We start from the raw sequence: 27,208 nt of genomic DNA on the forward strand, positions 1-27,208 counted from the left end.
CGCGCAGATAGAGAGGCATCGACGCGCCTATGCAATTTTAAATTTTTTTTTTTTGGAGTAGAACATTTTTTTGCCCTTTGGGCAGACTTGGTTCGGAACAGCTCTACATGTACGGGTCAGACGGGGAAGGGGATGCGAGGCGCGAGGAGGAAGGGGACGTTCTTTATGCAGAAGGTGATATTGGGGGCTGGACAGGAGGAGACGAGTTTTGCTCGTCTGAAGATGAAGGGGGAGGTGATCCGCTGGACGAGCCTTTGGCCGAATATGCGTTGCACGAGGAGCCGGTTTATTGCTTGTCTTTTATTCCGGAGCCGCGATCGACCGATGGTTCGTGGCCGCGGTTTGTGTCTGGCGGCGGGGACGAAGTTGGATACGTTTTTAAGGCGGGCGATGCTGAGGACGCGTATTGTTTGAGAGGTCACACGGATTCGGTTGTTTCAGTGTCGTTTGGAGATGATCCGCACTTGTGTGCGTCAGCGAGCATGGATGGTACATTGAGGGTTTGGAATGTAGAAACAGAAGAGCTGGTGAAGGTATTGGACGGTCCGACGGAGAGCATCGAGTGCGTGAGCTGGTGGAAATCGACGATAGCAGCTGGATCAGGTAGTGGCGACGCTTGGATGTGGGACGTTTCTCCGTCTGCGGATGTTTCTTTTTTGCAAATTTTTTCAGGGCATTCGAAGGGCGTCAACGACATCGCGTTCACGCCCGACGGAGCGGCGCTGGTGACGGCGGGAGCCGACGGCGTCTTGAAGTCCTGGAGGCCGGAGACCGGTCAATGTTTGAACACCATTGCGAGCAACGAGCATTTTCACACCGCAGAACTCACGTCTCTCCGAATCAGTTCGGACGGGACCCTGGCCCTCACCGGAGGGGTGGGCCATAAGGCGTGCTTGTCCAACCTGCGAACTGGGAGGCCGAAGGCGGAGTTTTTGGGTCACACCGACAGCGTGGAAAAAGTGGAGTTTGTACCAGATTTTCCGTGGATTTTGACAGCCGGCTTAGACGGGAAAATTGGCGTTTGGGATTTGAACACGGGTGGAATTCGTCAATTCATCGACAACTCGGGGAACGGGATTACGGGTGGCATCAAATTGGTGAATCAAGTGGTGTTTGCAGCCGACATGGCTGGATATTTGGCCGTGTGGGACGTTCGGTCGGCACGTCAAATTTGGAAGCTTCGCGCCCACAGAGGGCCTATACACGCATTTGATCTCCACGTAGGCCGCCAGCTCGCGCTGACGGGGTCCGAGGATTGCCTGATTAAGCTGTTCAAGACGCCGCCGCTGGGCCCTACTTGAGCCCTCTCTTCGGCGAGTACACTTTTTTTTTTTTCACCGTGGCAAAAAAAAAAAAAAAAAAATCGCTCAGGTGGAAGAGCAGAGAGAGCAAAATTGAACGTCGTCAGCACTAAAAGAAAAAGTTGTTTTACTTAACCGGATCACGGACATCCCCCTCAGAAATTTGGTGACATTCGTGAATTAGCTATTTTTTTTGTCTGTTCTCAGTTAGTTCAGCTTTAGGCGTCTGCTGGAGGGGAAGTTTCGGCATTTTCGGGTGACTTTTCGTCATCTTTTTCTTCTTCGGAGGATTCGTCATCCGCTGGATCTTCCAACGGCTCATCGTCGTCGTCGTCGTCGTCGAAGTTCTCGTTGTCGCACATCTTAGAAAAGTCGCCATCCATATCGTAGCCTGGTTTCTTGTTCTCCTCCTCTTCGTCGATCCAGTGATTCCAGTCCACCTTGAGCCAGGGGAATTTCAGGGTGTCTGAGAGGAGACGGGGCCAGTACTCGCCGGCCTCTGCGCGGTCTAGAGTGAATTGGGTTTGTTTGCCATGAACACCTGCTACGACATTCTAAAAGATTGTTAGAGAGGCAAAAAAAAAAATATGAAATAGCCTCATGTTGCGTACCTCTGATTTAACCGGTCCATAGAAGTCTAGGTCTATTACAAAGCTTCGATCGGGAGTGGATCCCTCGGCGTGAAAATGCTTTTCTGTTACTTCATACTTTAGTGTGTCTGACTGAACTTCGGGAACGTCTATCGTCAACAAAATTCGGTCCTTGCGCTGGGACCACAAGATCGGAACGGTACTCTTGCTGTTCGAGATTCAGCGGCGGGCAAGTTCGTCCAACAGAAAACAGATAGGGTCAATTTCTAGCTGTAGCGTTTTTTGACGGTTTTTGTAATAGTTCCCCGACGAAGGGGTGAACGTTGTCCCTTCCCGAATGCAGTGATTGGTCGCCGTTGGTTGATGCGAAAATTCATACGTTACCTCATATTAAAAAATGGTGAAGAAATGAATAAGAGAAGAAAAATAAAAAAGTAAAAACGAGGGCAAAAATACATGGATTTTCATCAAAAACTCATCCAAATATCATGGGCCGATTTTGTATTGAAAACACAAATTCACAGGGGGCGATTAAAATTTCGGATTTGGACTTGCTGCCCGCGCGAGTTGGTGCATTGCGGTCTCGATTTTTGGTTTGTGCGAAGCGGAGGGGCGTCTAAGCATTCGAGAGTGCGCCGGTGGAGTTGAGAGCAGCGGGGTGTTGGGTTTTGGACGAGGCGTAGCAGGATGGGTCAGTGTGTGTATGGAGGCGCCCGCGTGGGAAAAAAAAAAAAAAAATTGTCGTGTTGTTTCAGGAGCCATTTGACACGTCTTTCTGAGCATGAGTGCTGGGTATTGGGGGGGCGGTTTTAGCGCGTCGTCGCGGTGTCGAGGGGCGCGCGCGTTTGGAGGTGGTGCTCGTGCGAGATGAGAGTGGGGGCGGTGCGCGCGGCGGAGGAGGAGGGGGGTCCCGTGGGCGCGGTGCGCGGCGGAGACGGAGGGGCCCGAGGCTTCGCGATGCGCTCGAGCGGAGACGCATTGGCGGGCGCGGCGGTGCCTGTTTTTGGGGCGGGGGGGCGGGCGAGTTGGGGTGCATTGGGGGTGGGCGCGTTCGTTGAGACAACGCGCGGTTCTGTGCACATATCGAAAACGGATTTTGCGCTTTCTAGAAGCTTGAGAAAAAAAAAAACTGCTCGAAAATTGCGCATTCTTACGCGAGTTTTGGCTCTTTGACGCAATTGCTACGAGAGTTCTAGCTGATCGTCTGGGAGTTGGCGCGTAGTGTGCAAGTTTGGATACTGCGGTTTGCTAGGCATTGAGAAGGTTACGGCTGGATTTTTGAAGGCGTGTGTCCCTGGTTCCGTGGGTCCGGTTGCGAATAGAGAGCTGGGTCGCTGCGAGAGTTGCTGGGGCGTCTGGATGCGCGGAGTGGTTCTGCTAATATGTGAGAGGATTTGGAGATTGGCGTTTTTCTAAAAGGATGGATAGAGAGAAGGTTGGAGAGAGTGGTGCGGGGGGGGGCGGTGTTGTACCGGTTTTTGCGGTACAAGAATGTGACGTTGAGGGGGCGATATTATCGCTCGCTGGTGCTGAGCGACGCGGTGCCGTTGTTGGCGGAGTCTTTGGACCTTCGTCACGTGTACTTGTTGGACGGGTTGGCGGACGTGGTGTGGGTGCTGGCGGGTCAGTTGTCGCACAGAGAGGAGAAGAACAAGGCGACGTTTGTGACGAAGCAGATACAGGGGGGTAGGAAGGTGGTGGTGCTGAACAACGTGAATTTGCTGCATTGGGGGACGAGTGGGCCGTTTTGGAGGGTGTTCAACGTGTCGAGGAGCAGGGTACCGGAGGTAGTGTCGGGGATGTTGGGAGGGAAGAGTGCGATGGGACAGGCTGAGTTGGAAGAGAGGATAGGGGGGGTGTTCGTGGTGCAGTTGGTACAGAGCGGTCACAAGATAGTGCAGAGGCCGTTGAGGATGTCGGAGGCGGGGGGGGGTGGGGAGGGAGTTGGAGGTGACGGAGTCGTCGTGTTTGTTTTTGGATCCGTCGAGCAGTCGGATATTTTACGTGTGGATAGGGAGTGAGTCGAGCGACGAGATGAAGTTCGAGGTGTATTTGAAGGCGAAGGGCAAGATAGAGGAGACGGAGAGGCGGTTGTCGTGGAACGTGAGTGGGGCGGAGGCGTGGGACTTCAAGGAGTGGATGTTTTTGTGCCCGGCGATAAGGTGGAAGACGAAGAGGTTGGGGAGCGGGACGTTGGGGCCGAGGAGGTTGATGTACGGGGAGAGGGGGGTGACGAGTGCCAGGAGGGAGGAGGTGGTGGAGAGGAGTGGGGGGAGCGAGAGGGGTGGGGAGGGGGAGAAGGAGGTGGAGAGAGTGGTGGAGAGGGAGGTGGAAAGGGTGAGAGAGGGGGAGGAGAGAGGGGGAGGGGAGAGGGTGGTGGAGAGGGTGATGGAGAGGGTGGTGGAGAGGGTGGTGGAGAGGGTGGTGGAGAGCGGGGAGGAGGCGGTGGAGAGCGGAGAGAAGGAGGCGGTGGAGAGCGGGGAGGTGGAGAGCGGGGAGGTGGAGAAGGGGGAGGTGGAGAAAAGAGAGAAGGAGGTGGAGAAAGGGGAGCCGGAGAAAAGAGAGAAGGAGGTGGAGAAAGGGGAGCCGGAGAAAAGAAGGCAGGAGATGGAGAAAGGGGAGCCGGAGAAAAGAAAGAAGGAGCCGGAGAAAAGAGAGAAAGAGCTGGAGAAAGGGGAGGTGGAGAAAAGAGAGAAGGAGGTGGAGAAAGGGGAGCCGGAGAAAAGAGAGAAAGAGGCGGAGAAAGGGGAGCTGGAGAAAAGAAGGCGGGAGATGGAGAAAGGGGAGCCGGAGAAAAGAAAGCAGGAGATGGAGAAAGGGGAGCCGGAGAAAAGAAAGCAGGAGCTGGAGAAAAGAGAGAAGGAGGCGGAGAAAGGGGAGCCGGAGAAAAGAAAGAAAGAGCTGGAGAAAGGGGAGCCGGAGAAAAGAAAGAAAGAGCTGGAGAAAGGGGAGCCGGAGAAAAGAAAGCAGGAGGCGGAGAAAAGAGAGAAGGAGGCGGAGAAAGGGGAGCCGGAGAAAAGAAAGAAGGAGGCGGAGAAAGGGGAGCCGGAGAAAAGAAAGAAGGAGGCGGAGAAAGGGGAGCCGGAGAAAAGAAAGAAAGAGCTGGAGAAAGGGGAGCCGGAGAAAAGAAAGAAGGAGGCGGAGAGGAGGGAGGTGGTGGAGCTGCCGAGGTCGGAGCCGGTTCCGAGGTCGGTGGTTGAGTTGTTGGACAGGTTGAGGGAGGCGGAGAGGAGGATAGATGGGTTGATGGATGGTGGTTTGGAGGAGGTGAGGGTGGAGAGGCCGATGAGTTGCGTGAAGAGGGCGACGGGTCCGGCGGGTCGTCGTCGAGCGAAGGATTTGAGGAGTTTGGCGATAGAGACGGTGGACCCGAGTGGAGGAGGGGTGATGGAGAAGGGGAGGAAGTTGAAGGTGGGGGGGGGGTGGGCATGGAGGGGCGTACGGTTTGTTGAGGGAGGTGGGCGTGGTGAGTGCGAAGGTGGAGGAGGAGAGGGTGCAGAAGAGGGTGAAGTACACGAGCGAGGAGGTGTACGACAAGAGGTGTCCTAGTTTGGTGCAGATCAAGGGTCGTCGGCACTTGGTGGTGCGCCAGGTGGAGTTATCGGTGGCGTCGCTGAACGAGGGCGACGTGTTCGTGTTGATGGACGGGAAGAGGGGGATTTTTCAGTGGAACGGGAGCAAGGCGAATCGGATAGAGAAGGGGAAGGGGTTGGACTTGACGAGGAGCTTGAGGGACGAGGAGTGCGCGGGGGCGGCGGACGTGGTGAGTTTGGAGCAGGGGGTGGGGAGCATGGACCCGAAGGTGCCGTTTTGGAAGATACTGATGGAGAGGGACAGGGAGAAGGGGGTGGTGGTGAAGGGGATTAGGGCGGCGGAGGAGGGCGGTGAGGACGAGGAGGAGGCGACGAGGGTGCTGAAGGCGAGCAAGTTATACGAGTGCGCGATGGGGGAGAAGGGGGTGGTGGAGAAGAGGGTGGTGGCGAGGTCGGCGTTCAGGGTGGAGATGTTGGACGAGGAGAAGTGTTACGTGTTGGATGCGGGGAGCGAGTTTTTCGTTTGGTGCGGGAAGAAGTCGAGGGTGGAGATGCGTCCGAGGGTGTTGAGGGTGGCGTTGAGGTTGAGGTCGAAGAGGAGCGCGGAGGGGAGGTGGTGCGCGCCGGTGAGGAGGGAGGTGTCCGGCGGGGAGTCGGTGCTGTTCCGAGAGAAGTTTTTGAACTGGGGCGTATCGCCGCTGGTGAGGGGTGGTCAGAGGCGCGCGGCGGAGGAGGGGAAGAGGAAGAGCGTGAGGAAGCAGGAGGAGGTGTCTTTGAGGGAGATTTACGAGCGGAGGGCGTTGCGAGACGCGGAGGAGGCGTTCGGGGACGTGCGGGTGAACAGAGAGAGCGACTTTTTAGAGATATGGAGGGTTTCCGGGTTCAAGAAGGTGGATTTGGACCGCGGAAAGTATGGGATGTTCTGCACGAAGGACTCGTACATTGTGCTGTGCAAGTGCATGAAAGGGAACCTGGAGGCGTACTTGATCTTCTATTGGCAGGGATACAAGTCCACGATCAACGAGAAGGGCGTGTCGGCGGCGTTGACGACTGACCTGAACAAGTGCATGAAATCCGACTCTTTGGTGCGAGAAATTCGAGTGTCTCAGAACCAAGAGAGCAAATTTTTTTTGTCGCTGTTCGACCGCCAGCGGTACGCGGTGGAACAGGACTCGGGCAAGACTAGCTTCCCCCACCTTTTCGAGGTGCACGGGTCGCACAGGCAGCCCGGGTATGCGAGGGCGCTCGAAGTGCGCGCGGCGAAGGCGTCGCTGAAGAGCGACTGTTGCTTCGTGCTGCTCTCCTCGAAGACCAGGGCTTACGTTTGGAGGGGCAAGTACGCGAGCGACGAGAACTTCGACTACGCCAAGCAGGTCTCCGAGTGGATCTCGAAGTTCTACTGCAGGAAGCACCTGAGTTCGATCGCCCAAGTTCAGGAGGCTCAGGAGCCCGCCGACTTCTTCGGGCGGTCCAAGCTGGACCTGTCCGTTCCCTACGTGCCTCTGACTCACCCCGTGGTCGCCAGCCGCCTGTTCCACGTGACGGACGTCTCCGGGCCTTCCGGCGTGGTCGAGATCCCGCCGCCCTTCTCCCAGGCCGACTTGAACTTCAAAGACTGCTTCTTCCTGGACGCCTTCGACCGGTTCTACGTCTGGCAGAAAGGCGCTCGCGCCAACCACCTCCAGAAGTGCGCCAACCTCGCGCTCGAGTATGCGAAGCTCGCCAAAGAGTCTCGCTCCAGCCACTGTCGCAAGCACGGCATAGAGGTCTCCCTCGACGCCCAACTCGTTCAGTGCGGCTCGGAGCCCCTGTGCTTCACCCGCCACTTCATGGCCTGGGAGTTCTCTTCCTGGCCCCCCGCCCCGGAGACGTCCATGACTTCCGCGAGGGAATTCCTGGCCAAGTACACGCAAGTCTACTTCTACACCGACCTCGTCCAAAAACGACTCCCCCCCGGCATCGACGAAACCCGGCTGGAAAAGTACCTGTCCGACGACGAGTTCGAGAAAGTCTTCAACATGTCCAGGCGCTCTTTCGAAATGCTCCCTCTTTGGAAGGCTCAGAAGCTGAAGACCGAGAAGGGACTCTTTTGAGACCCTTCGCGCGTGGGGCGTCGAAAAAAAAAAAAAAAAGGAAGCGCTTCGTACTCTAAAAGCGCGTGTGTGTGAATTTATTAATAAAGGGGAAAAAATTCATATATATATATATATATCTTTGGGCGTGTCCTCGACGTCTCAGTTCTCCAAATGGATCTCGCACATCAGCATCAGGTGGTCGCTCGCGAACGTGTCCGTCGGAAGGGGTCCAATCTTCATGAGCTCAACCTCCGACGGAAGCTGCAAATACCGAACGGGCCTAACGCCGTTGGCTACGAAAATGTAGTCCAGGGTCCCGCTGAACTGACTAAAGTGGCTCGTGATCAAAGGCTCGTAAATCTTGCCCTTGTACCTCTGGGTGAACACCTTCTTTTCGCAGTCAGTCGAGAGCGTGCGTCCCTTAGAGAGCCATTCCATGTGCTTGCGATAGCACTGGTAGACGCTCTGAAACTGGAACTTGTGACGGAGGATGGGAGACTTAAGTCGCAGAAACAAGCTCGAATATCGACGGTGATTGCCGCTGTTGCTGGCCTGCTTCGGCTGCTTTTCAAACGCGGGCTGAATCAAACCCAACGACGACCAGCCGTGACAGGGCTTGAGCTGACGATTTCCAGGTATCATGTCCAGGTCCCACGTACGCAGGTCGACTTTGCCTTTTCTCAAAAATTCAATAATAGCGCTCGTCGGAGGGCTATTAAAATCGCCACACAAAATCAGGTTTTTTGCCTTTTTCCAAAACTGTTCCAGTTTCACCATCAAATAATGAACCTGTCGGCATTTGACGTCTTCGTATTGCGGATCCCAAAAGATATGAGTCGTGGCGACGCAGAACTTCGTCGGCTGGTGCGCCGCCGCTTCCTCGTTGAGTCGTTCGCTGCCATCGTCATTCAGCTGTCGGCGACGGACGATTGGCTGAAGAACGGCGACCAAGGCCACGGAGTCTCTTTGAATTCGACTCGCATCCTCAAATGGAAGCTCACACAGAGAATTGAAGTAAATGCACTTTCTTTCCACAATTTTGATTTTTTTTCTCTTCACGCAGATTGCGCAGCCATCGCGCCGGCATCCACTTCTCTTCAAATACAACGTCTTGTACCCCATGAGGTTCAGCGCGCGTTTGTATTCGTCCCAATGATCCGCCTCCTGTAGACACAAAATGTCCGGGTCGGCCCTTCCGATGTGTTGTATGATGAGCGGGAATCGAGTGCTCCAATTCAGCGCTGCGGTACAGTGGGAGTAATAGTTCGGAAACGTGTAGCCATCCGCTAGAACATTCCACGTAGCTACTTTGAAGTTGTACAGCCCAAGTTTGCTCTCCTCTCCCGAAGTGGGGTGCTCTATCATTTTGATTCTCGACAAAACGCTTTGAACGTTCGTCGGTACAGCCGTTGGTATGCACATTTATCTCTCAGCCTTCTTCTAGTGTTGTAATATCGCTGTCTTCTCGGTGAATCGAATACGTGTATGGTTCTGCATCCCATAAAAACAAAAACAGTTCAGCTCGAAATGTTCTAGTACAACAGTTTTTTGCACCTTTTCTGCGTCCCAAAGGTGGCGCGGTTCCAACTTTGGGGCACGCGCTCGTCCCTCACATACTCGGTAGAAAGGGGCCTGGCTTATTTTTTACCGTCTTGGATAGAGGAGCGTCAACATCCCTTCCTTCGGCCGTGGGTGACAAAAAAAAACTGCGCAAAAACTTTGATAGCACAGCATCTATAATGTTTTTTTAATGGATTTTCAAAATTGTCACTCGCCTGAAACGCCCAAAAAACGGGCGCGTGGTCGGAGCAGCGACTCCTCGGACCCCTCGCCCCCCTCGCCGAGCCGAGAGCGCAGTACGGTCGACCCCGCGTCCGGCGCCCTCTTCGGAGACCGCCCGCGCCTCCGATAGCTCGACGCGCGCGCGTTCGCGAGGGTAGGTGTCACACCGGCGGCCAAACGTGTGCAGCGGGCCCGAGTTGACATTTTGTAACGGCTATTTTGGCAGTTTTAGAAGAAAACACATTTTCCTGGGTACAAGTGTATTTTGACGCAGTTTTTGAAGGATTCGGCATCTATGACGCGAGAGCCGCTTTCGAATTGCAGTTGGGCGAGGCCGATCCAGTGGTCTTTGGCTTGACTCGTTCTAGTGCGGCAAAATAGCTTTTTCCTCTTTTTGTCCCAAACGAGCGTTCCGGGACGGGCTTGCGCTATTTTTTCGGCGTCGACCGCATTTTCCAGATCGTCGATTGCTTCCGAATCGGCTTTCTCTACCTTGTGTATTAGCACGTATAGGTGTTCTTTTCCGGCCTTGGGACGCACGCTTTGGCACCCGCGCAAACGCGTTTTAAGGACTCCGAGGGCCCTCCAGCGGTTGTACACGTCAGAGCTCGTGAAGCTTTCCCAGTTTACTAGATAGTCGGCAGGTGTCATTTTGGGCGCCTTGGAAAATTTTGACGGGTCCTGTATCCTTCGTTGGCTGTAGAGCCGGTCGTAGTCCTCCAGACATTCCGTGACGGTTTCTGCGCCCAGCTCTGCCAGTTCCGCGCGGACACGGGCGCAGCAGGAGTCTGGAGGGATGGCGTAGGTCTTTTGCAACAGAATGTTTCCCGCATCGAAGTGGTCAGGATCGAGGTCCAAGACGGTCACGCCGGTCTCCGCGTCACCGTGGATGATTGCCGATTCGATGGGAGAAGCTCCGCGGTACTTTGGAAGTAGAGAGGGATGCATAAGAATGGGGGGGAAGCGAAACGCCGAAAGAAGGGACGAGGGTATCAAGTAACCAAAGTCGGCTACAACACCGATATCAGTTTTTTCTTTGGCCAGTTGGATCAGCCTGGCTTGGCACTGACGATACCGCTCCGCGACTTCTTCGGGGTTTCGTTGCTCGGCAGAACAGATGCCAGAAGATGGTTCGTATATTTCGACATGAATTTTTTTTTCACTTGCCCACTCCAATACGGGCGTGAGCCCCTTTTTAGGTCTGGGAGCGACGACTCGAATGCTCGAGACCAGATCTGAAGGCCATAGGCAGCGAGCAAGCGTTATTTCTCAGGCGCGTTGCGCACGTCAGAGGAGAACGCAAAAAAAGCAAATGTACCACTTCTTTCACACAACCGCCTCGCGATGGGCAGCGCGACTTCTCCTGTCCCAAAAAACAAAACCCTCCATGGCGGGGGAGGAGTCGGACGAGGCGCGGTCGACAGCTCCCTCAGGCCACGCGAGAACCTGCAACGAGGAACGCCCCCTAGAGCGCGGGAGACGAATAGCGCCTCAAGCTTCAAGAAGCTCATGAGGCCGATTCATGAATTCTAGCCGTTATCGCGGCGCGGCCCGAGCTATTTATGACCTTTGCAAAATGTTTTTTTAATGTAATTGTTTTCTAGCCGTTGTGTCTTGAAACACAATCTTTTTTGAATAGGTTTTTCTAATTCTGAAGCTAGACGGGCGAGCACATTTAGGCTCATTTTCTTGTTGTTCGGCGTGCACAATTTTTCCGCCTACCGAAGCTCGTAACATGCTCCAAGCCAACGTCAGTAATTTCCTGAGCAGATTGTCAAAAGACAAGCTTTTGGCTCTCGTCAAGTCCCAGCCGCCTGACTGTGCGTCGGAGCTCGTCGACTTAGTTCTCCAGAGGATTTACAGAGAGGGTTGGGTCGAGCTGTTGAACCGGCTCAGCTCGCGCGCCCTATGCGCTACGTGCAAAGAAATAGGGCTTTTAGACTTGGAGGAGCTTGATCAAGAAGATTCGGACGGACAGTGCTGGATGGTCAATGCCATTATTTCGCACGCCGAAAACAAGTCGCCTAACAGCGTTTTGTCCAAGTTTTCGCCTAGACTCCTTGCTGAATATTGGACCGAGCTTGGGATACAATCCGTACCTCAAATACGCATTTTAGAAATTGAGCATTTGATTGGGGGCCTAGAGAGCGTTTTCAATCTGTGGACAATAGCACATCTAAAAGACATCGCGTCCATGCTCTCTATATTGCCTATAGGTATTTTCTCCCTCCTTCGTCCGCTTTATCCTTTTTTTTTTGGGATCGATTTCTAAATTTTTTTTTTTTCTCCAGACTGCAGGAGTGTCAAGAAATCACTGATCTTTCGCATCATCAAATTCATTTTGTGTGAGAATTCCGCAAGGGCCGAGGTGGTCCCACTGGGAAGGGCCTCTCCATCCAGGTACCAGACGAGAACGAGCCAGCTCGTCGACCCGGCGCAGGCGTCCGTTTCGAATCAGTTCCCCGTGTACATTCACCAGGGGAAGAAGAAAGCGCTCAAGGAGATGGCCTCTGTGGACAAGGAGAACTAGCGCGGTTTAGAGGAAGCGGACGTGGCGCAGCGCTTTCAAAAAAAATTCTATTTTTTTTTTTTTCGACAACATCCCGCCTTGGTCAGAAGTTTCATTCGCTCACGACTGGGCGCGATTGCTAAGCGTTGCTCCGCGGGGCCACCTGAAATGTACAACGTGAGCGCTACGACTGTCCTTTTTTTTTAGACGGCTGCGGCCGCCGCTGGATCGAAAAGGGGTTTTTGACGGTGGGGCGTTTCGACGAGAGGGGCCCGGCGGGAGGTGTTGGCTTTCGAGGCCATTCGGGCAGTTCTTGGAAACGGCGTGCTGAGTAGCACGTCGCGCGTTGAACTTGAGTCAGAATTTGGTGTCTTTTCGCGGTGGAAAGTGAGGTGTCCAGAGTCTGTGCTGGAGACGAGTCAATGCGGAGTACGCTTCGTTTGGGAAGGGAGGGATAGAGTATTGGCACTGTTTTCGCGACCGCTCGTCTCAGAGTCGCGAATGGAGAGGACCTTGGGTGGTGTGCCGTAAATAAACGTATTTTTTTTTTTGTCGCCAGCCGTTTATCATTCTACGTTGAAGGACAGCGACAACGCTACGTATGGTGGCCGAAATAGGTCTGCGACGCTACTTGTTATGTTAGCTACGCTTAGAGACGAAATGCGGTGCGGGTGGTCCAATTGGGTGCCAAGGTCGTCGATTTGGTGGAAAGCGTTTTTTTTGGCTCTAATCTTTCTTCTGAGCGTTCATGCGGCTAAAGGCGTCGTGATCACGCCATCAATAACTTGTTTAGACTTGGAAAAAGGACAGTAAGTAGTTCGCGAGTGCGTCGTGATGCGATGAAAGTGTGCAAATAATTCTAAGCGTCGTTGCTGTTATGCAGGTGCACACCTTATTTGGATTTGCTGGTGTTTTTGACAGAATTAGGGATGGACATGGAAGTGCATTATACGTTGACCAAAAACAGCGCCATAGACGGCCTGTCTAGTTCCTGGTCCGTCCAATCTGACTTTTTGACCAGGCTGTTTATTCGGAGTCGGAACGTGCATTTCGAAATGCCTCTGGAGTACCTGGGCCGCTACTACAACGTGAGGGTCGTCGAGAACGTCGTTAAATGGTGCAACGAAAAAGCGTTTTGTTTCGATCACGGGTTGGGCTTCGTGCAATTCATTTTGGTCAACGACACCAGCGTTGCCTACGACGTGTTCTCTAGAAATGGTCTGAAGATGAAGTACGAAGTCGAGGTGGACCTGAATCGCGGGAACGAAGTTGCGAAGCTGGTACTTTCAGATGAGAACAAGCAACTGAGTTGGCCGCCCTCGTCGAGCATAATGGAGGCAGTCGTCGTTTCAGTTTTGACGCAGACCACTGCATTGGAGATTGGGAGCGACAGTGTGATTGTGGTGCCAAACAGTCGGTACAAGCCCTTCGTGATGAATCGCTTGTACCTAAACTCTGGGATGACAAAATCGATTGGCATGTCTCAGAGGACGCTTGACATGGCACTGTTCGACCTGTGCAAGTGGAAGTGTACGATGGAGTTCGCGACGGAGCTCACGAGGGTGCTGGGAAGCAAGAGCGATGACCAATTCATGCCATTTCGAAACAACACGCTCGAGTCGGTTACAAATCTGAGAGTACTGGAGAGTTCAAACTTTGATCACAAATCGCAAAACAGCATGGCCAGACTGGCGTTGAACGACAAGTCGTCAATTGTCGTTGGAATCAAGCTGCAGGCGGCTTCGTTTGGAGTTCGTAAATTGCTGATTAAGGTGAACGTGGGAGAGACCGGTTCGGTGTTCGACGAAGAGCAACGGCTGTGTCTCTACATGGACGTGTCGAATTCAGGAAGCGTGCTTGGAGGCGTAGAGGCATTAAACAGCAAGTGCACGTTTGGTCAAGACTTTCACTATTCTCATTTTTTTCCTTCTCAGTACATTTTTTTTGAATCCGAGCAGAAGCAACGCATTTGGTTCAAAAACCACCGCGACACATTTCCTGAATTCAAGGGAAGCTGTCTCTTTGAACTGAAGTACCATGCTGACGTCTTGAAGGTGGTGGAGATCGACTTCGACTTCACGCATCTGGGTCTAACCGTCAATAAAGATATGGCATGCACACCGCCGCTGATCCAAGCGGAAGTGAACGGGGTGCTGGTGTGCAAGGAGAGGTGCACGGAGGACCAGGTCTGGAACAAGGTGGTGGGGTTGTGCGAGCCTGTGGATTGCGTTTCGAAGTATAAGGGGGAGCGAAATTGGTACAACGAAAAAATCGGACTGTGCTCCGCGGTTGCCTACTGTAGTCAGTACAACAGTTCTTCCTGCATAGCGAATGAGATTATGGGCGTCGAGGTCGAGGAGACATCCAGGCCGCAGTCGATCAGCTGCGAAAACGGAGTGCTGAGCGCGGGTGGAAAGGAATGCATATGCAACCCCGGGTGGACCACCAATCCGAAGCAAGTCAATATCGGCAGGTACTGTGCGTACAAGATTCCAGACAACACGCTTTTTTACTTGTCCGTGAAGGAAGACCAGATTTCGTACCCCCTGGGACAGTACCCCATGCTGAGCATCGCGGGCATCGTGATTGGAATTTTTGCAGTGATATTGACGTTGGTGCTGTTGTTCCGGTACTACAGAAAGAGGAGCAGGAGCGACGTGGAAGAGGACGAACTATCAGAAGAGGAGCTGACCGAAGAGGACGAGCTGACCGACGAAGAGCAGTAGAGAGGCGAGCGCCGCGTCACTCTTTTCGACGGGAAGAAGCCGCGCGCTGCAAGGGGTCGGGGGGAAGGGGGGCTTGCGGAGCAGAAGAGGCGAGGGGGGGACTCGAGTCTCGCACGCGGCGTGTGTACACATATATGCCACATACATGAAACGTGTGGATTTACCTGCGCAAAAAATTTTATTTTCAGTTTGTCGCTGTTGTCAGGTCAGAATGGAGAACCCGTGGTCTAGCGAGAAGATTCGGCAGGTGTTCATAGACTTTTTTGTGAAGAAATACGAGCACGTGTTCGTGCCCTCGTCTTCCGTAATTCCCAACAATGACCCGACGTTGTTGTTTACAAATTCCGGGATGAACCAATTCAAGCAAATTTTTTTGGGTCAGTTGGACTCGAGCAGCGAGCTGGCCGGTCTGCGTCGAGCGGCGAACAGCCAGGCGTGTATTCGAGCGGGAGGGAAGCACAACGACCTCGACGACGTGGGTATGGGTGTTTACGCGAAAGTGTGTGCGCGAGTGTGTGTGCGATGTATTAACGGCTTTTGGTACAGGAAAGGATACGTATCACCACACGTTCTTCGAGATGCTTGGAAACTGGTCGTTTGGGGACTACTTCCAGGAGGAATCGATAGAGATGGTGGTCAGGCTGATGACCGAGGTGTACGGTATGTAGCGCGCTGCGTTTGGGGTTGGTGCGGTTTGTGTGCTGATTTTTGTGTGACAGGAATTCCGAAGGAGAACTTGTACGCGACGTATTTCGAGGGCGACGAGGGCGAGGGGCTGAAGCCGGACGAGTCCGCGAGGAGAATTTGGGCGAAGTATTTAGCGGAGGACCACATTTTGAGGGGAGACAAAAGGGACAATTTTTGGGAGATGGGTCCTACGGGTCCGTGCGGTCCGTGTTCTGAATTGCATTACGACCGTTTGGGCGGCCGGAATGCGGCGGACCGGGTGAACAAGGACGACCCCATGGTGATTGAGGTGTGGAATATTGTTTTCATACAGTACAACCGTCGCGAGGACAGAGTGCTGGTGCCGTTACCGAGGCGCCACGTGGACACTGGAATGGGGTTTGAGAGGTTGGTGTCGATTTTGCAGAACAAGACGTCGAACTACGACACGGATGTGTTTGAGGATTTGTTCCGGAGCATTCAGGAGTTGACGGGCGCGAGGCCGTATGGTGGGAGGCTGGGAGCCGAGGACGAGGGTCGCGTGGACATGGCCTACAGGATATTGGCCGACCATGCGAGGACGTTGACGTTTGCCATAAGTGACGGCTGTTTGCCCGGGCCGGTGGGTCGCGGGTACATATTGCGCCGCATTTTGAGGCGGGCGGTGAGGTACGCGAGGGAGTGTCTCGGGGCGGAGCCGGGGACGTTCGCGCGGTTGGTGCCGTCGGTGGTGAGGAAGATGGGCGGGTTTTTCCCGAAGCTGGTGCAGATGCAGGAGAGGGTGATGGAGGTGATGGAGGTGGAGGAGAGGAAGTTCGCGAAGAGTTTGGAGAACGGCTTGGCTAAGTTCCGTGTTATGACGAGCGGGTTGGCGCCGGGGTCGTTGCTGAGGGGCGACGACGTGTTTTCTCTGTACACGGCGTATGGTTTCCCGGAGGATTTGACGAGGATTATGGCGGAGGAGAGGGGGATGAGGGTGGACGTGGAGGGCTTCGAGAGAAGGATGCGCGAGGAGAGGGAGGAGGGCAGGCGCCAGCGAAAGAAGAAGTTGGCGACGGACGCGCTGACGCTGTCAGTTGAGGCCTGCGGAGAGTTGAATCGGAGGGGAGTGGCGAAGACGGACGACGCAGCGAAGTATAGTTTGGACGAGGTGAGGGGTCAGGTCGTGGCGATATGGGATGGAGTGGTGTTGGCGGAGGAGTGGAGTGGTGAGGGTCGAGTGGGGATCGTGTTGGACAGGACGAGCTTTTACGCGGAGAGCGGAGGTCAAAAGGGCGACGTGGGATGCATCGCGTCGCTGGAGAGCGACGCAAGGTTTTCGGTGGACGACGTGCAGGTGTACGGGGGGTATGTGGTGCATATAGGGAGTGTTAGTGGGGGAGGGTGCAAGTGGAGGGTGGGTCAGAGAGTGGAGTGCGAGGTGGATATAGACGAGCGTCGATTGTTGGCGTCGAACCACACGAGTACGCACATGGTCAATTTGGCGCTTCGCCAGGTGTTGGGCGCCACGGTTGAGCAGTGCGGGAGCGTGGTGAGTGGGGGGAAGTTGAGGTTCGACTTTACGTACGGGAGGCCGTTGAGGACGGAGCAGGTTCGCGAGTTGGACAGGAGAGTGAACGAGATGATCGACAGGGAGTTGTCCGTGCACACGGGCGTTTTGGAGTTGAAGAGGGCGAAGCAGATTCACGGGATTCGCGCCGTGTTTGGAGAGAAGTATCCGGACCCCGTGCGCGTGGTGTCGATTGGCGTGTCGGTGGATGAGATCATGTTGGATCCCGGTTCGACTCGGTGGTGGGACTATTCGGTTGAGTTGTGTGGTGGGACGCATTTGAGCAATACCCGACAGGCGGAGAGGTTCGTGATAGTCGAGGAGGGTTCTCGGGGAGCCGGCGTTCACCGGCTGGTGGCGGTTACGGGCGAGGAGTGTCGCTTGGCGCAGGAGCGTGCGAGGGATTTGGAGGCGAGGTTGGAAGAGATTAAGAGAGTTTCGGACCAAGCCGAGTTTAATGTGCGAGTGAACCAGTTCATCTATGACCTGGAGAATAGTTTTATTTCTGTTTGTCAACACGTCGTTCTTCGTCAGAGAATCGAGGAGCTCAAGTCTCAGTCTCGACGCGCGATCGTCCAACTGAACAAGGCAGCTCAGATGAAGGGAAACACGTACGTTTCGGACGTTTTGGACTCGCTGGCTGGCTGCTACGCGCCCTACTGGGTCGATCAGTTACCGGATGGGAGCCGAGAAAGTCTCAACAAGGTCGCCAAGTCGATCTGCGATTCGTCTAAGTCGCGCCTTGGATTCGACGTCGCTGTGTTTTTGTTTTGCCGAGACCGTTCTAATCCCTCGCAGGCCAAGACGCTTTTCGTCGCTCACGTGCCCGAGGGTTTCGTCGTGCGGCACTCGTTGATTGCGAGGGACTGGGTCGAGTCCGTATCGCTGCTGCTTGGCGGAAAGTCCGGTGGGAAGGACCAAGTTGCTCAGGGGGTCTCTCCTTGCGCGGCGGACCTGCAGCCCGCCCTCGACGCGGCAGCCGAGTACGCGAGGGCTCGTCTGGCTTAATAAATTTGAGGTCGCTTTAGAAGTAGCTCGAGTGGGGATCGAGGCACTTGTTGGACACGATGGAGAGCAGCATGTGCCTTCTGATTTTGGGCATATCTGCTTGTGAGAAATTGAAGGGCGCGTTTCTGGATATGCAGTCCATGTACATGCATACGAATACGCCGCAGTCGCTTCCGTTCTGTTGATACGGAATTTTCGGGATGTAGTCTTTCCACTTTTCCGGTTCCGGTCGGGGCGACGCGGATTTTTTGTCCTTCCACTCGGAGAGGATGTACTCGCGCAGGAGGCGGGTGCACTGCGCGTTGCCCCCGCCGAGCGGGTCGTAGTACTCGATTCGGTTGAGGCAGAAGTTGATGACAGCGAGGCACCAGTGGTTGGCCAGATGGATGGGGATGATGACTTTGTCGAAGGAGAAGATGTCCGTTCTCCTGGTCCACCTCCGGACCATTTGGTACCCGTCGTCCTTGGACAGGAACATATAGAAAAAGGAGTTGAAATAATGGCACTTCGGCCATCGAATGATCGCGGCTCGTCGCTGTTCCTCGTAGAGTTTTTGGCGTTCCGTGAGCATGGCTATCCAGAAGTTGATCAGTTCGTCGTTGAGCCACCGGTGGTCTAGGAGCCTCTTCACGTCCTTGACCAACAGTTCCAGGTTCAGTCGGCTGACGAAGACGGTGGTGTCGCGAAGTTGCGTCAGCCTTGCCACGGTTTTCTGATAGGCGTCTTCGTTAGGCGGGGTGACCTTTCTTTCGAACGTTTCTTGTTGGGCGACCTTCGTGGGTTTCTTCGGGGTGCACTTCTCGTACTTCCTCATAAAGTCGAACTGGTTGACGGTGAGGTACGCGAATTTGCGGCCGCCGTCCGCGGTGGGTCTCTTTTGCGGGGTGCGGGCTTCGAAGTGCGCGGTCGGCCTGCAGAGGGCGTCGATCAGCCTGACGCACCCCTCGCGCCTCCTAGCGGAGGAGTATCTGGGAGACTTGAGAGAGGAGAACAGGGGCGTTTTGGGGAGGTGGGGTTGAGTCTGCAAAAAGAGCATGGTTGGTTTCTGGTTGGCGGCGGGACGGACGGAGTCTCTTCGCGTCTGTTCGACGTTCGATCTAGAGGGCGTGTCATCCTGAAGTCTGATGGAGGCCAGCCTTCTCTCTAGCCTCTCGGCGAGTCCCGATTCGTGGTGCACGAAGTTGTGCGGCAGGCCCGAGTTGTCCCCCTCTCTGCGGTCCGTCTCGGACGGCTTCGTCGAGCGACTGCGCAGAGCGAAGGGGGAGGGGAGGGGGCTGGGGAGGAGTTTCTGGCGGATTAGAGAGTGCAACTTGTCTGAATGCGCGCGTCTTTTCGTCAGTCCATTGGCGTGTGTTTTGGGGTGGAAAAAAAAAAGCCACAATTTTGCGTACAAGCTTGGATTTTGGTGTCAAAAAGAGTGCAGTTGGAGTTGCGGTCTCTTGGCGTGGTGGAAGTGGCTCAGCAGTTGTCTCTCTTCGAAAGGGGAGGGGCACCGGATGTTTACGGGACGTACTGGTTCGAGTTGAGCAGTTTGTTTGGTGAGTTTGGTGAGTCCATCGAGGGTGCCTAGAAGGGGTGTGTGCGGGGCGGGCGGTTTCTGCTCTAGCGAAAGCGTTGGGGGTTTTCTAGCGGGGCATGGGCATTTAAAGCGTTGTTTGGCCGCGGAGAGCGGTTATGAATTTTTTTAGCGAAAAGGATGATGGGTTCGTACGCGCAAAAAAAAAAAAGAAAAAGAAAAAAGAGGTCGGATTGGAGGCGTTTCGGGGCATTTTTCCTTTGAGTGACACGCAGAGAGGGCTAGTTGCCGATGTTGCTGTGGTGTGGTGCGTACACGGGGTGCAGGGAGACGGTCGCACGCGCACTGTTGGCGGCTGACAGTTTTTTTTTTTTTCGAGAAGCGAGGGGAGGGTGGCTCCGTGGAGGAGCTGGCGCGACGTGGAAGAGGAGATTCACCGGTTGGAGGGCTGACAGGCGTCTGACGACGAGGATTGAGGTGGAGAGTGAGGGGGGAAGGGTTGAAGAGGTGGAGGGGTGGTACCCTAGGTACATAGACTTGGTGTCTATTTCGGAGAGGTTGGTTGCGGGTCGTTTTCACGCCGTTGTGAGGAGGTGCAGGGAGGTGTTGAAGAGCTACGAGGGGGATGTGGAGAATTGCATGAGGGGGAGGTGCATGAGAGAGGGGGTTGACCAGGATCAGTTGAAGAAGGAGTTGGTGCAGGTTTGTTGTTTTATGAGTGATGCGTACATGAATTTGAGCAAGAAGGAGAAGGCGTTGGAGGCGGCGGAGACGGCCGCTTTGATTTTGCCGAGTTTTTCGACATATTACGAGTTGGCGGATCACAATCTTTTGGTTGGGAGGTACGAGAGGGCGTTGAGTTCGGTGAACAAGGCGATTCGGTTGGCGCCGCCATCAGAAGCGGACTCGTTGGTTTTGAAGGCGCGGATATTGTTTGAGTTGGGAAGGAGGGAGGACGAGGAGGTGCCTCGGCTATGCGACATGACGATAGCGAGGGATCCGTACGCGATCGACGCGTTTACGTTGAAGGCGCAGTGGCAGGCGTTTCACGGCCGATACACCGAGGCGGTGAGGACGTTGGACCGCGCGATCATTCGGTGCGGACACGTTTGGTACGCGGTGGAGTACAAGGTGAAGTATTTGATGGTTTTGAAGAAGGAGGGGTTGGCGATGAAGGCGATGAAGCGGTGCGTGTTTGAGAACTCGGACGACGAGGGCGTTGCGTGGGAGGGGGTCATGTTGGCGGTGAGGATAGGAGATTGGTCGTCCGTGGTGGGTTTGATGGAGAAGATAGTCGTTCGTTTTGAGAAGGGGCGCTTGGACTTGTGTTACGCATACATACAGGCGGGGGATCGCGAGAAGGTGGTGTCGGCGTTGAGGAGTGCCAGGGAGAGTGGGGAGGTAGAGGCGCGTCTTCATGACCTCGACGTTGAGGGGTTAGAAAGGTTGTTTGCTTCGAAAGCTTCAAAATAAAGTGTGCTCTATTTGGAAAGTGGCCAGATGCATTTTAGGGAGTCGCGGTGGTTGCTGGAGATGCAGGCGAGTACGGGTTCCAGATAGAACGTGGGGTCCTTTGCCCATTGGCGAGTCATTTGCGCCTTTGATGAGATGCGGTGGTACAGGAGGGGTTGGACGAGCGCGCAGACTTTCTCGTTGCGGAGGCGCTCGTCGAGTAGTAGGTGGGGGTCTAGAGTTAGGTAGGGGGCGAATGGTTTCATTTCGGAGAAGACGGCGCCTTCCAAGAAGCATTTTGAAAAGTGCCTGTATATTTGCGCGCGATCTGTGAGAGGTGCGGTCGTTTTAGGGATACGCCAGTCGTCGTGCACGTAGGCTGGCTGGACGGTACCGACTATGGCGTCGCGCGTTTGGCAGTATCTGGGCGGGGGGTAAGCTAAGAACTGGTCCATGTGCTTGCAGAGCCAGGGGGCCAGGTCGCAGGCCCACTTGATGTCTACGGCGGTGACGCCGCAGATGTAACGGAAGCTGGTTTCAATGAGTTCTGAGTAGGCCACGTATTCGGGGGGGGCTTGTTTTAGGAAGGAGCTGGGGTGGATGGAGCAGGTGAGGAGTCCGGAGCAGGTGAGATAGTGCCATTGGTTTTTGACGGCTACGCCTTGTTCGTCAACCTTGGGCACTCTCTTGGCTATTTGATGCAGGAATCCGGACATGATTATCTGACGGATGCGGAGTTTCTGCTGTTTGGAGGGGGGCGAGGAGAGCGAGCGCGCTGGTCGGGTGCGCGACGAGTCGATGGTCGAGGGTTCCTCGTTCTGACGGTAGGTGTCCAGGATGAAGGAGAGCTGAGACCTCAGCTGGGTTATTTCGCGAAGCGCCTTCGCATTGAGAGCGTATCGCTGGCAAAGGGCGTGTTTGTTCTGGCAGCAGTCGTAGGCACCGATGAGGGACAGCCACACGAACAGATCGCTGGTGGGGTTCTTCCACTCGGAGCGAGCGGCGCTAGCTTGCGCGGAGTGGAGGAACGGCCCGCCGACCGACAGGGCGGAGACGATGGCAACGACATAGTCGAGACAGGACCTGTCACAAGACCTGTCACAAGACCTGTCACAAGACCTGTCACAGGACCTGTCACAGGACCTGTCATCTTCTTCGGCCAAGACGAGCATCTTGGCCAAGTGGGGTAAGAGCGGGAATCGAGCCAGCGCGCGTCCCATCGGGGTGATTTGGTAGTCGAGGTGAGGCGGCTTTGCGCCCTCTTCTAGCCGAAGTGCACCGAGAAATGAGAGCTTTTGGTGGGCGGTGGAGAGAGAATGCGGGTCTGGTGGCGTGGGAAAAGGAAAGACGTCTAGCCGGTCTATGCCCATACTCTTCATCTGTAGGACGATGCCCTCGATGGGCAGCCTGAGCATGTCTGGTTTGGCAAACGTTTCGAACCTGTCAAATACGGCCGAAGAGTAGAGGCGATAGCAGTGACCGGGACCGTTCCTGCCGGCTCTGCCGGCCCTTTGGTCGGCCGAGGCCTTGCTGATCCAGATGACCTGGTACCGAATCATGCCGGTCTTCTCGTCGAACTCTTTGCTCTTGACTCGTCCAGAATCGACGACGTAGGTGACATTCGGGATCGTCAAGGACGTCTCCGCGATGTTGGTCGCCACGACGATCAACCTCTCATCCGGGGGAACGGGCTCGAATGGCCTCATCTGCTCCTCGTCGGACAGCATCGAGTACAGAGGGAGAACTCGGACGGCGCCCGCGCGCCCGACCCGCGCCGAGGGTTTGAGTTTGGCGTCTTGCTCCGCGTACTCCACATGTGGCTCGCCGTGCTCCTCCGCCGATCCGAATCGTTCTCTCAGCATGCGGACAAGGCAGTCGATATCCTCCCGGCTGGGCAGAAACACCAGGACGCCACCCGCGGGAAGCCGAGTGTGAATCTTCACTACCTTCGAAAACGCGTCCTCCACATACTGCTCCACGGAGGTGTGTCGGTTGAAGTGAACGGACACCGGGTACTGCCTAGAATCGACCCTGATGACCGGAGGCGGAGAGTCCGGAAACATTTTTTTGTTCTCCGTGAAGTCTCCGACTCTAAGTGTCGCCGACATGATGATGACCTTCAACACGCTGGTCACTCTCACCGAGGCAGACGGATCCTCAAACAGTTTTCGGCGCAGCGGCACTATTCGGCAAAGGAGGCCCAGCAAGACGTCGCTGTTCATGTTCCTTTCGTGTGCCTCGTCAATCAATATCGCGCTGTACTTGGAAAGCAAAAAGTCAGACTGAATTTCTCGGAGCAAAATCCCGTCCGTCATAAACTTAATTCGAGTTAGCGAATTCGCCGTGCTGTCGTATCGAATCTGATATTCCACGTGGCCATCAACCCCTCTCCGCGGCGACGGCTGGTTCAGCTCGTACGCAACGCGATTCGCCATCGACACGGCCGCAATTCTCCTAGGCTGCGTTATACCCACCATTCCGGGATTCTCGCTGTTCGGATCTCCATACCCCGCCTCATACAAAAACTGAGGTACCTGAGTCGTCTTCCCGCACCCCGTCTCTCCACATATAATCACAAAGTCGTGGTATCTTATCGCATCCATGATCACGTACTCCTCGGAAATAATCGGTAGCTTCCGACGGAACAACTCGACTTCCTCGTCTCGATTCACAACCACGTAATATTTTGTCTTTTCCTCCTCCTGTGCGGTCTCTGGCAAGTCGTTCGTTTCGCCCGTTTTGTTCGTTTCGTCTGTTTCGCTCATTTTGTTCATTTTGTCTGTTTCGTCTGTTTCGCTCACTTCGTTCGTTTCGTCCGTTTCGTTCGTTTCGTTCGTTTCGTCCATTTCGTCTGCTTTGTTCGTTTCGCTCACTTCGTTCGTTTCGCTCACTTCGTTCGTTTCGTTCGTTTCGTTCGTTTCGTTCGTTTCGCTCACTTCGTTCGTTTCGCTCACTTCGTTCGTTTCGCTCACTTCGTTCGTTTCGCTCACTTCGTTCGTTTCGTCTGTTTTGTTCGTTTCGCTCACTTCGTCCGTTTCGTTCATTTCGTCCGTTTCGCTCGTTTCGTCCATTTCGTCCGTTTCGCTCGTTTCGTCCATTTCGTCCGTTTCGTCCATTTCGTCCATTTCGTCCGCTTCCGAAACCTCCTCTACTTCTCGGACGTCCGGCGCCTTCCCCCTTCTCTTCAGGGCCTTCCTCATGGACTCGGACGTGCTGATCTCACGCGACCCGGGCAGACGAACCTCTGGAAAAACCCACTCGTCGTTCGCCCTCTTACCGCAACTCTCTTCGCTCGAGACAAACTCCTCGTCATTCAACTTCTCACTGCGACCCTCTTCGCCCGAGACGGACTCCTCGTCGCTCTCCACGTACGAAAACAGGGTCCTCGTGCAGAGCTTAGACGGACCGCTCACTCTCTTCTTCTTGCGCGGAGGAGACGCGTCCTTCCATGCCGCCTCCTGCTGGTCCAAATACGCCCTTATCTCCTCGTCAACTTGACTCCCACCGCAACTCTCTGATTCTCCGCGATCCACGTATAGCGACGAACCCTCGACCGACAGACCCAGTCTCTCCTCCCGCCTCAGCGCCCTCAGCGACTGCTTCCTCGTCAAACGAGACTGGCCCATCCGACTAGACGACGCCAACAGCCCAATCTCCGATGAGGAGATCGCGTGTCTGCGAAGCGAAGCGTACAACTCGCATCGCTCCTTCAAAACCTTCTTCTTCGCCTCCCACTGCTGCCTCCGCCTAGACTCCAACTTGAGCGCCTTCCTGGCCTTCGCGTCAACCCTAACCCGCTTGTGTGGCTTCTCCAAAGGCGTCGACTCCTAGCAACAAACGGTGTGAACTCGGGGCACATCCGACACTATCGACCGCTGCTCCTCCAAACTTATGTGTGTATGTGTGTACCTTCTTCCGCCTCTTCGACCTAACCAGCAAGAGCGGATTGCTCTTGTCCGAGCTTCAACACGCGCGAAAAAAAAAAAAAAACGTCAAACATCTCGCCAAATGACGCGCTCGAGCCAACACACGCCCTCTTCCCGTACCCCTTGACCGAAACCTCCTTGCTTACGACGACGGGCACCTGGTCGGAAGACATGGACAGCGAAAACAGACGGGACGGCACCAATTTTTTTCGTTTTTGTACGAGAGAAAATGAAAAAAAAAAAAACCACTCTAATCGTAGTCTTCCAGCGACGCGCCCGGAGGCCTGTTGAGAGGATGCACTATCGAAGAGAGATCCACCGAGGGCCGAGTCGCGGACAACGCGTACCAGACGTGGCGCCACTCTACTCGGCGCGCGTCAATGTCCTCCCTCAGAGAGGCTAGAATGGCCTCCGTGAAGAGACTCTGCAGGTCGGCGCCGGTGTAGCACTTGGTCCTCTCGGCCAAAACCGAACACTGGTCCGCGGTGAGCTGCACGGACGGAAAACGCCGGAGCAGCACACGCACGATGGACAGTCTCTGACAAGCCTTCGGCGGAGGGACAAACAAAACGAGATCCAATCTGCCAGGTCTCAAAATGGCAGGATCCAGCAGGTCCGGCCGCGTGGTGGAACCAATAAAGAGCAACTGGCGATCCGAATGGGTCAGAAATCCGTCCATCTCCGTCAACAACAGCGACGTGAGCTGCTCCGCGTGGGCCTCACTCCGAACCGCAGCGAGCTGCTCCAATTGGTCAACGTAAATGATACAAGGCGCGCTCGCCCTCGCGTCCGCGAAAAGGCGACTAGCCGCCTGCTCTCCAACGCCAACATAGCTCGAGATCAAACTGGCGGCGCGGACAAAAACGAAGTTGAACTTAAGCTCCGTCGCAAGAGCCATGACCAACCTGGACTTTCCAGTTCCAGACGGACCATATAGCAAAATCCCGCGCGAAGACTTCACTGACTCAGACAAAACAGTCGAACACCTCAGCTCCTCTATAACGTCGTCCAAACCCCCCAGCTCATCGAAACGAACCTCCTCCCGCCCCTCAGAGTGCCCCAAAACTCCCGGCAGACACAACGCACCCTCAAAGTCCGAAGCGCAAACCAACCTCGCAAAACCCTCGCCGTCACTCGATTCGGCCAACACCTTCAAAAAAACGCGCGCACACAAACCATCTAAGTCCGCACCCACAAACCCCGACGTCCTCGAAGCGACGAACCGACATATCCTCTTCCTCTCCTCCTCGCTCTCAAACCTCCAACACTCGGTGCGCAGCGCCAACAACGACTCACGCCCCTCCGCAGACAACGCGGAAAACTCGTACTCCCTCTCCAACCTCCCGGGGGAAAACAGCGACGAACCAACGTCACCCAAAGACGAACAAATCACTATCACCATCACCGGCCTGGCCAACGCTCGAAGTGCATCCAACTCCCTCATCATCACTGACAACAACCACCTCTCGCTCAAATCGCAATCGCTCCCACCGACCCTAAAATCCTCAAATATCAACAAAAAAGGCGCTCCCTCAACCGCCTCGGCAAAAATATCCTTCACGCCCTGACCAGACTTCCAATACTTCAACGAGGAAAGATTCACGACCCTCCAATTCAAACCAGAACTCCTAGCCAAACGCACGGCCAATTCACTCTTCCCCGTCCCGACACCACCGTGAAAAACGTAACCGCGAACCAGCCAATCGCCCTCGCGCTCCCCCTTCAACGACTCACTCATCAAATCACACATACCCTGTGTCACCTCGTCTATCACCCCATCTAACCCCACTACCCCCTCCTTCACCCTCCTGCGCCACGCCTCCAACCAGTCCGCAGACACGCGCGGCTCCGCCTCGCCGACCCGAACCCTCCACTTCACCCTCGTGCTCCTCCTCACGACCAGCACGCCCGCATCCACTTCGTCTCCCGCCAACTTCAAACGATCCACGTACACGTGCTGAATCCGGTTCAACCAACTCACCGCGAGCCACGTCCCGCGCTGCACCACCACCCGACCAGTCAGCAACCCACTCAAACAATCCAAACTCCTCTCGCTGAAACACGCCCCGTCACCACCTCCCGACCGACCTTCCCACACGCACTCCATCTCCTCAATCTCTCCCCCCCCGTCCGACGACACCACCCCCACCACCTCCACGTCCACGCTCTCGACCCCCCGAACCCCCAAACACTTCGCCGCCAACTCCGATATCGCGCACGTCTCTCCTCCTCGCCACGCCAACCACCCCCCGCCCAAAACCCTATCGCTCTCTCTGTACTCCGTCGCCCTCACCACGTGAGTTCGCTCCCCCCCCGTCCCTCCCTCGCACACCTTCAACCGTACGTAGCACCCCCTTCGCAAACGCGCTCGTCCGGCAGTGCCAAACCAACTCCTGTCAAACCACGCGCAGGGAAACAGCGGCGCGCAACGACCCTCCAGCGAGTCGTCGACGATCCTCACCACCCTCGCCACGCCATTCATCCTTCTCCCTCTCTCAATCGCGCGCATCTACTCCCTCCTCAAGCACGCGAAGCACAAAAAAAAAAAAAAAAAAAAAAAAAAAGCAGACGGCGT

The 27,208-nt window shown here is 55.1% G+C and overlaps 11 protein-coding genes across 11 annotated transcripts; 5 read left to right on the forward strand and 6 right to left on the reverse strand.

Annotated features, from left to right (window-relative positions):
• Window positions 1-107: 107 nt before the first annotated feature.
• LOC126313400 (uncharacterized WD repeat-containing protein alr2800-like) lies at window positions 108-1,301 on the forward strand. Its single transcript, XM_049992347.1, has one exon. The coding sequence runs from the start codon at window positions 108-110 to the stop codon at window positions 1,299-1,301; it is 1,194 nt and encodes a 397-aa protein (XP_049848304.1).
• A 103-nt stretch (window positions 1,302-1,404) lies between these two features.
• On the reverse strand, window positions 1,405-2,306 carry LOC126313367 (uncharacterized). The gene is made up of 3 exons (XM_049992312.1): window positions 2,276-2,306; window positions 1,913-2,099; window positions 1,405-1,855 (listed from the first exon to the last, which is right to left on the reverse strand). The coding sequence occupies exons 1-3, from the start codon at window positions 2,278-2,280 to the stop codon at window positions 1,520-1,522; spliced, it is 528 nt and encodes a 175-aa protein (XP_049848269.1). The 5' UTR covers window positions 2,281-2,306; the 3' UTR covers window positions 1,405-1,519.
• A 2,093-nt stretch (window positions 2,307-4,399) lies between these two features.
• Window positions 4,400-7,517, forward strand: LOC126313401 (villin-1-like). The gene is made up of 5 exons (XM_049992348.1): window positions 4,400-4,462; window positions 4,499-5,302; window positions 5,370-5,654; window positions 5,888-6,125; window positions 6,232-7,517. The coding sequence occupies exons 2-5, from the start codon at window positions 4,499-4,501 to the stop codon at window positions 7,515-7,517; spliced, it is 2,613 nt and encodes an 870-aa protein (XP_049848305.1). The 5' UTR covers window positions 4,400-4,462.
• A 51-nt stretch (window positions 7,518-7,568) lies between these two features.
• LOC126313377 (protein angel homolog 2-like) lies at window positions 7,569-9,205 on the reverse strand. The gene is made up of 2 exons (XM_049992326.1): window positions 9,117-9,205; window positions 7,569-8,990 (listed from the first exon to the last, which is right to left on the reverse strand). Exon 2 carries the CDS (start codon window positions 8,919-8,921, stop codon window positions 7,659-7,661), a length of 1,263 nt encoding a protein of 420 aa, XP_049848283.1. The 5' UTR covers window positions 8,922-8,990; window positions 9,117-9,205; the 3' UTR covers window positions 7,569-7,658.
• A 3-nt stretch (window positions 9,206-9,208) lies between these two features.
• LOC126313378 (methionyl-tRNA formyltransferase-like) lies at window positions 9,209-10,845 on the reverse strand. The gene is made up of 2 exons (XM_049992327.1): window positions 10,600-10,845; window positions 9,209-10,516 (listed from the first exon to the last, which is right to left on the reverse strand). The coding sequence occupies exons 1-2, from the start codon at window positions 10,790-10,792 to the stop codon at window positions 9,510-9,512; spliced, it is 1,200 nt and encodes a 399-aa protein (XP_049848284.1). The 5' UTR covers window positions 10,793-10,845; the 3' UTR covers window positions 9,209-9,509.
• A 3,675-nt stretch (window positions 10,846-14,520) lies between these two features.
• Window positions 14,521-16,612, forward strand: LOC126313403 (uncharacterized). Its single transcript, XM_049992349.1, has 4 exons — window positions 14,521-14,995; window positions 15,063-15,176; window positions 15,236-16,529; window positions 16,573-16,612. Exons 1-4 carry the CDS (start codon window positions 14,662-14,664, stop codon window positions 16,610-16,612), a joined length of 1,782 nt encoding a protein of 593 aa, XP_049848306.1. The 5' UTR covers window positions 14,521-14,661.
• LOC126313381 (alanine--tRNA ligase, cytoplasmic-like) lies at window positions 16,591-18,634 on the forward strand. Its single transcript, XM_049992329.1, has one exon. The coding sequence runs from the start codon at window positions 16,654-16,656 to the stop codon at window positions 17,737-17,739; it is 1,086 nt and encodes a 361-aa protein (XP_049848286.1). The 5' UTR covers window positions 16,591-16,653; the 3' UTR covers window positions 17,740-18,634.
• LOC126313374 (sentrin-specific protease 1-like) lies at window positions 17,756-19,337 on the reverse strand. Its single transcript, XM_049992319.1, has 3 exons — window positions 19,253-19,337; window positions 19,131-19,177; window positions 17,756-19,053 (listed from the first exon to the last, which is right to left on the reverse strand). Exons 1-3 carry the CDS (start codon window positions 19,294-19,296, stop codon window positions 17,756-17,758), a joined length of 1,389 nt encoding a protein of 462 aa, XP_049848276.1. The 5' UTR covers window positions 19,297-19,337.
• A 134-nt stretch (window positions 19,338-19,471) lies between these two features.
• Window positions 19,472-20,728, forward strand: LOC126313379 (uncharacterized). The gene is made up of 2 exons (XM_049992328.1): window positions 19,472-19,562; window positions 19,638-20,728. The coding sequence occupies exons 1-2, from the start codon at window positions 19,547-19,549 to the stop codon at window positions 20,726-20,728; spliced, it is 1,107 nt and encodes a 368-aa protein (XP_049848285.1). The 5' UTR covers window positions 19,472-19,546.
• On the reverse strand, window positions 19,489-24,819 carry LOC126313368 (probable ATP-dependent RNA helicase kurz). Its single transcript, XM_049992313.1, has 2 exons — window positions 24,754-24,819; window positions 19,489-24,668 (listed from the first exon to the last, which is right to left on the reverse strand). The coding sequence occupies exon 2, from the start codon at window positions 24,331-24,333 to the stop codon at window positions 20,737-20,739; it is 3,597 nt and encodes a 1,198-aa protein (XP_049848270.1). The 5' UTR covers window positions 24,334-24,668; window positions 24,754-24,819; the 3' UTR covers window positions 19,489-20,736.
• A 64-nt stretch (window positions 24,820-24,883) lies between these two features.
• On the reverse strand, window positions 24,884-27,115 carry LOC126313404 (uncharacterized). Its single transcript, XM_049992350.1, has one exon. The coding sequence runs from the start codon at window positions 27,113-27,115 to the stop codon at window positions 24,884-24,886; it is 2,232 nt and encodes a 743-aa protein (XP_049848307.1).
• Between the last annotated feature and the right edge of the window lie 93 nt (window positions 27,116-27,208).

The sequence above is a fragment of the Schistocerca gregaria genome, unplaced genomic scaffold, assembly GCF_023897955.1.
Source record: "Schistocerca gregaria isolate iqSchGreg1 unplaced genomic scaffold, iqSchGreg1.2 ptg000473l, whole genome shotgun sequence".
In the NCBI taxonomy this organism is placed as follows: Eukaryota; Metazoa; Arthropoda; class Insecta; order Orthoptera; family Acrididae; genus Schistocerca; species Schistocerca gregaria.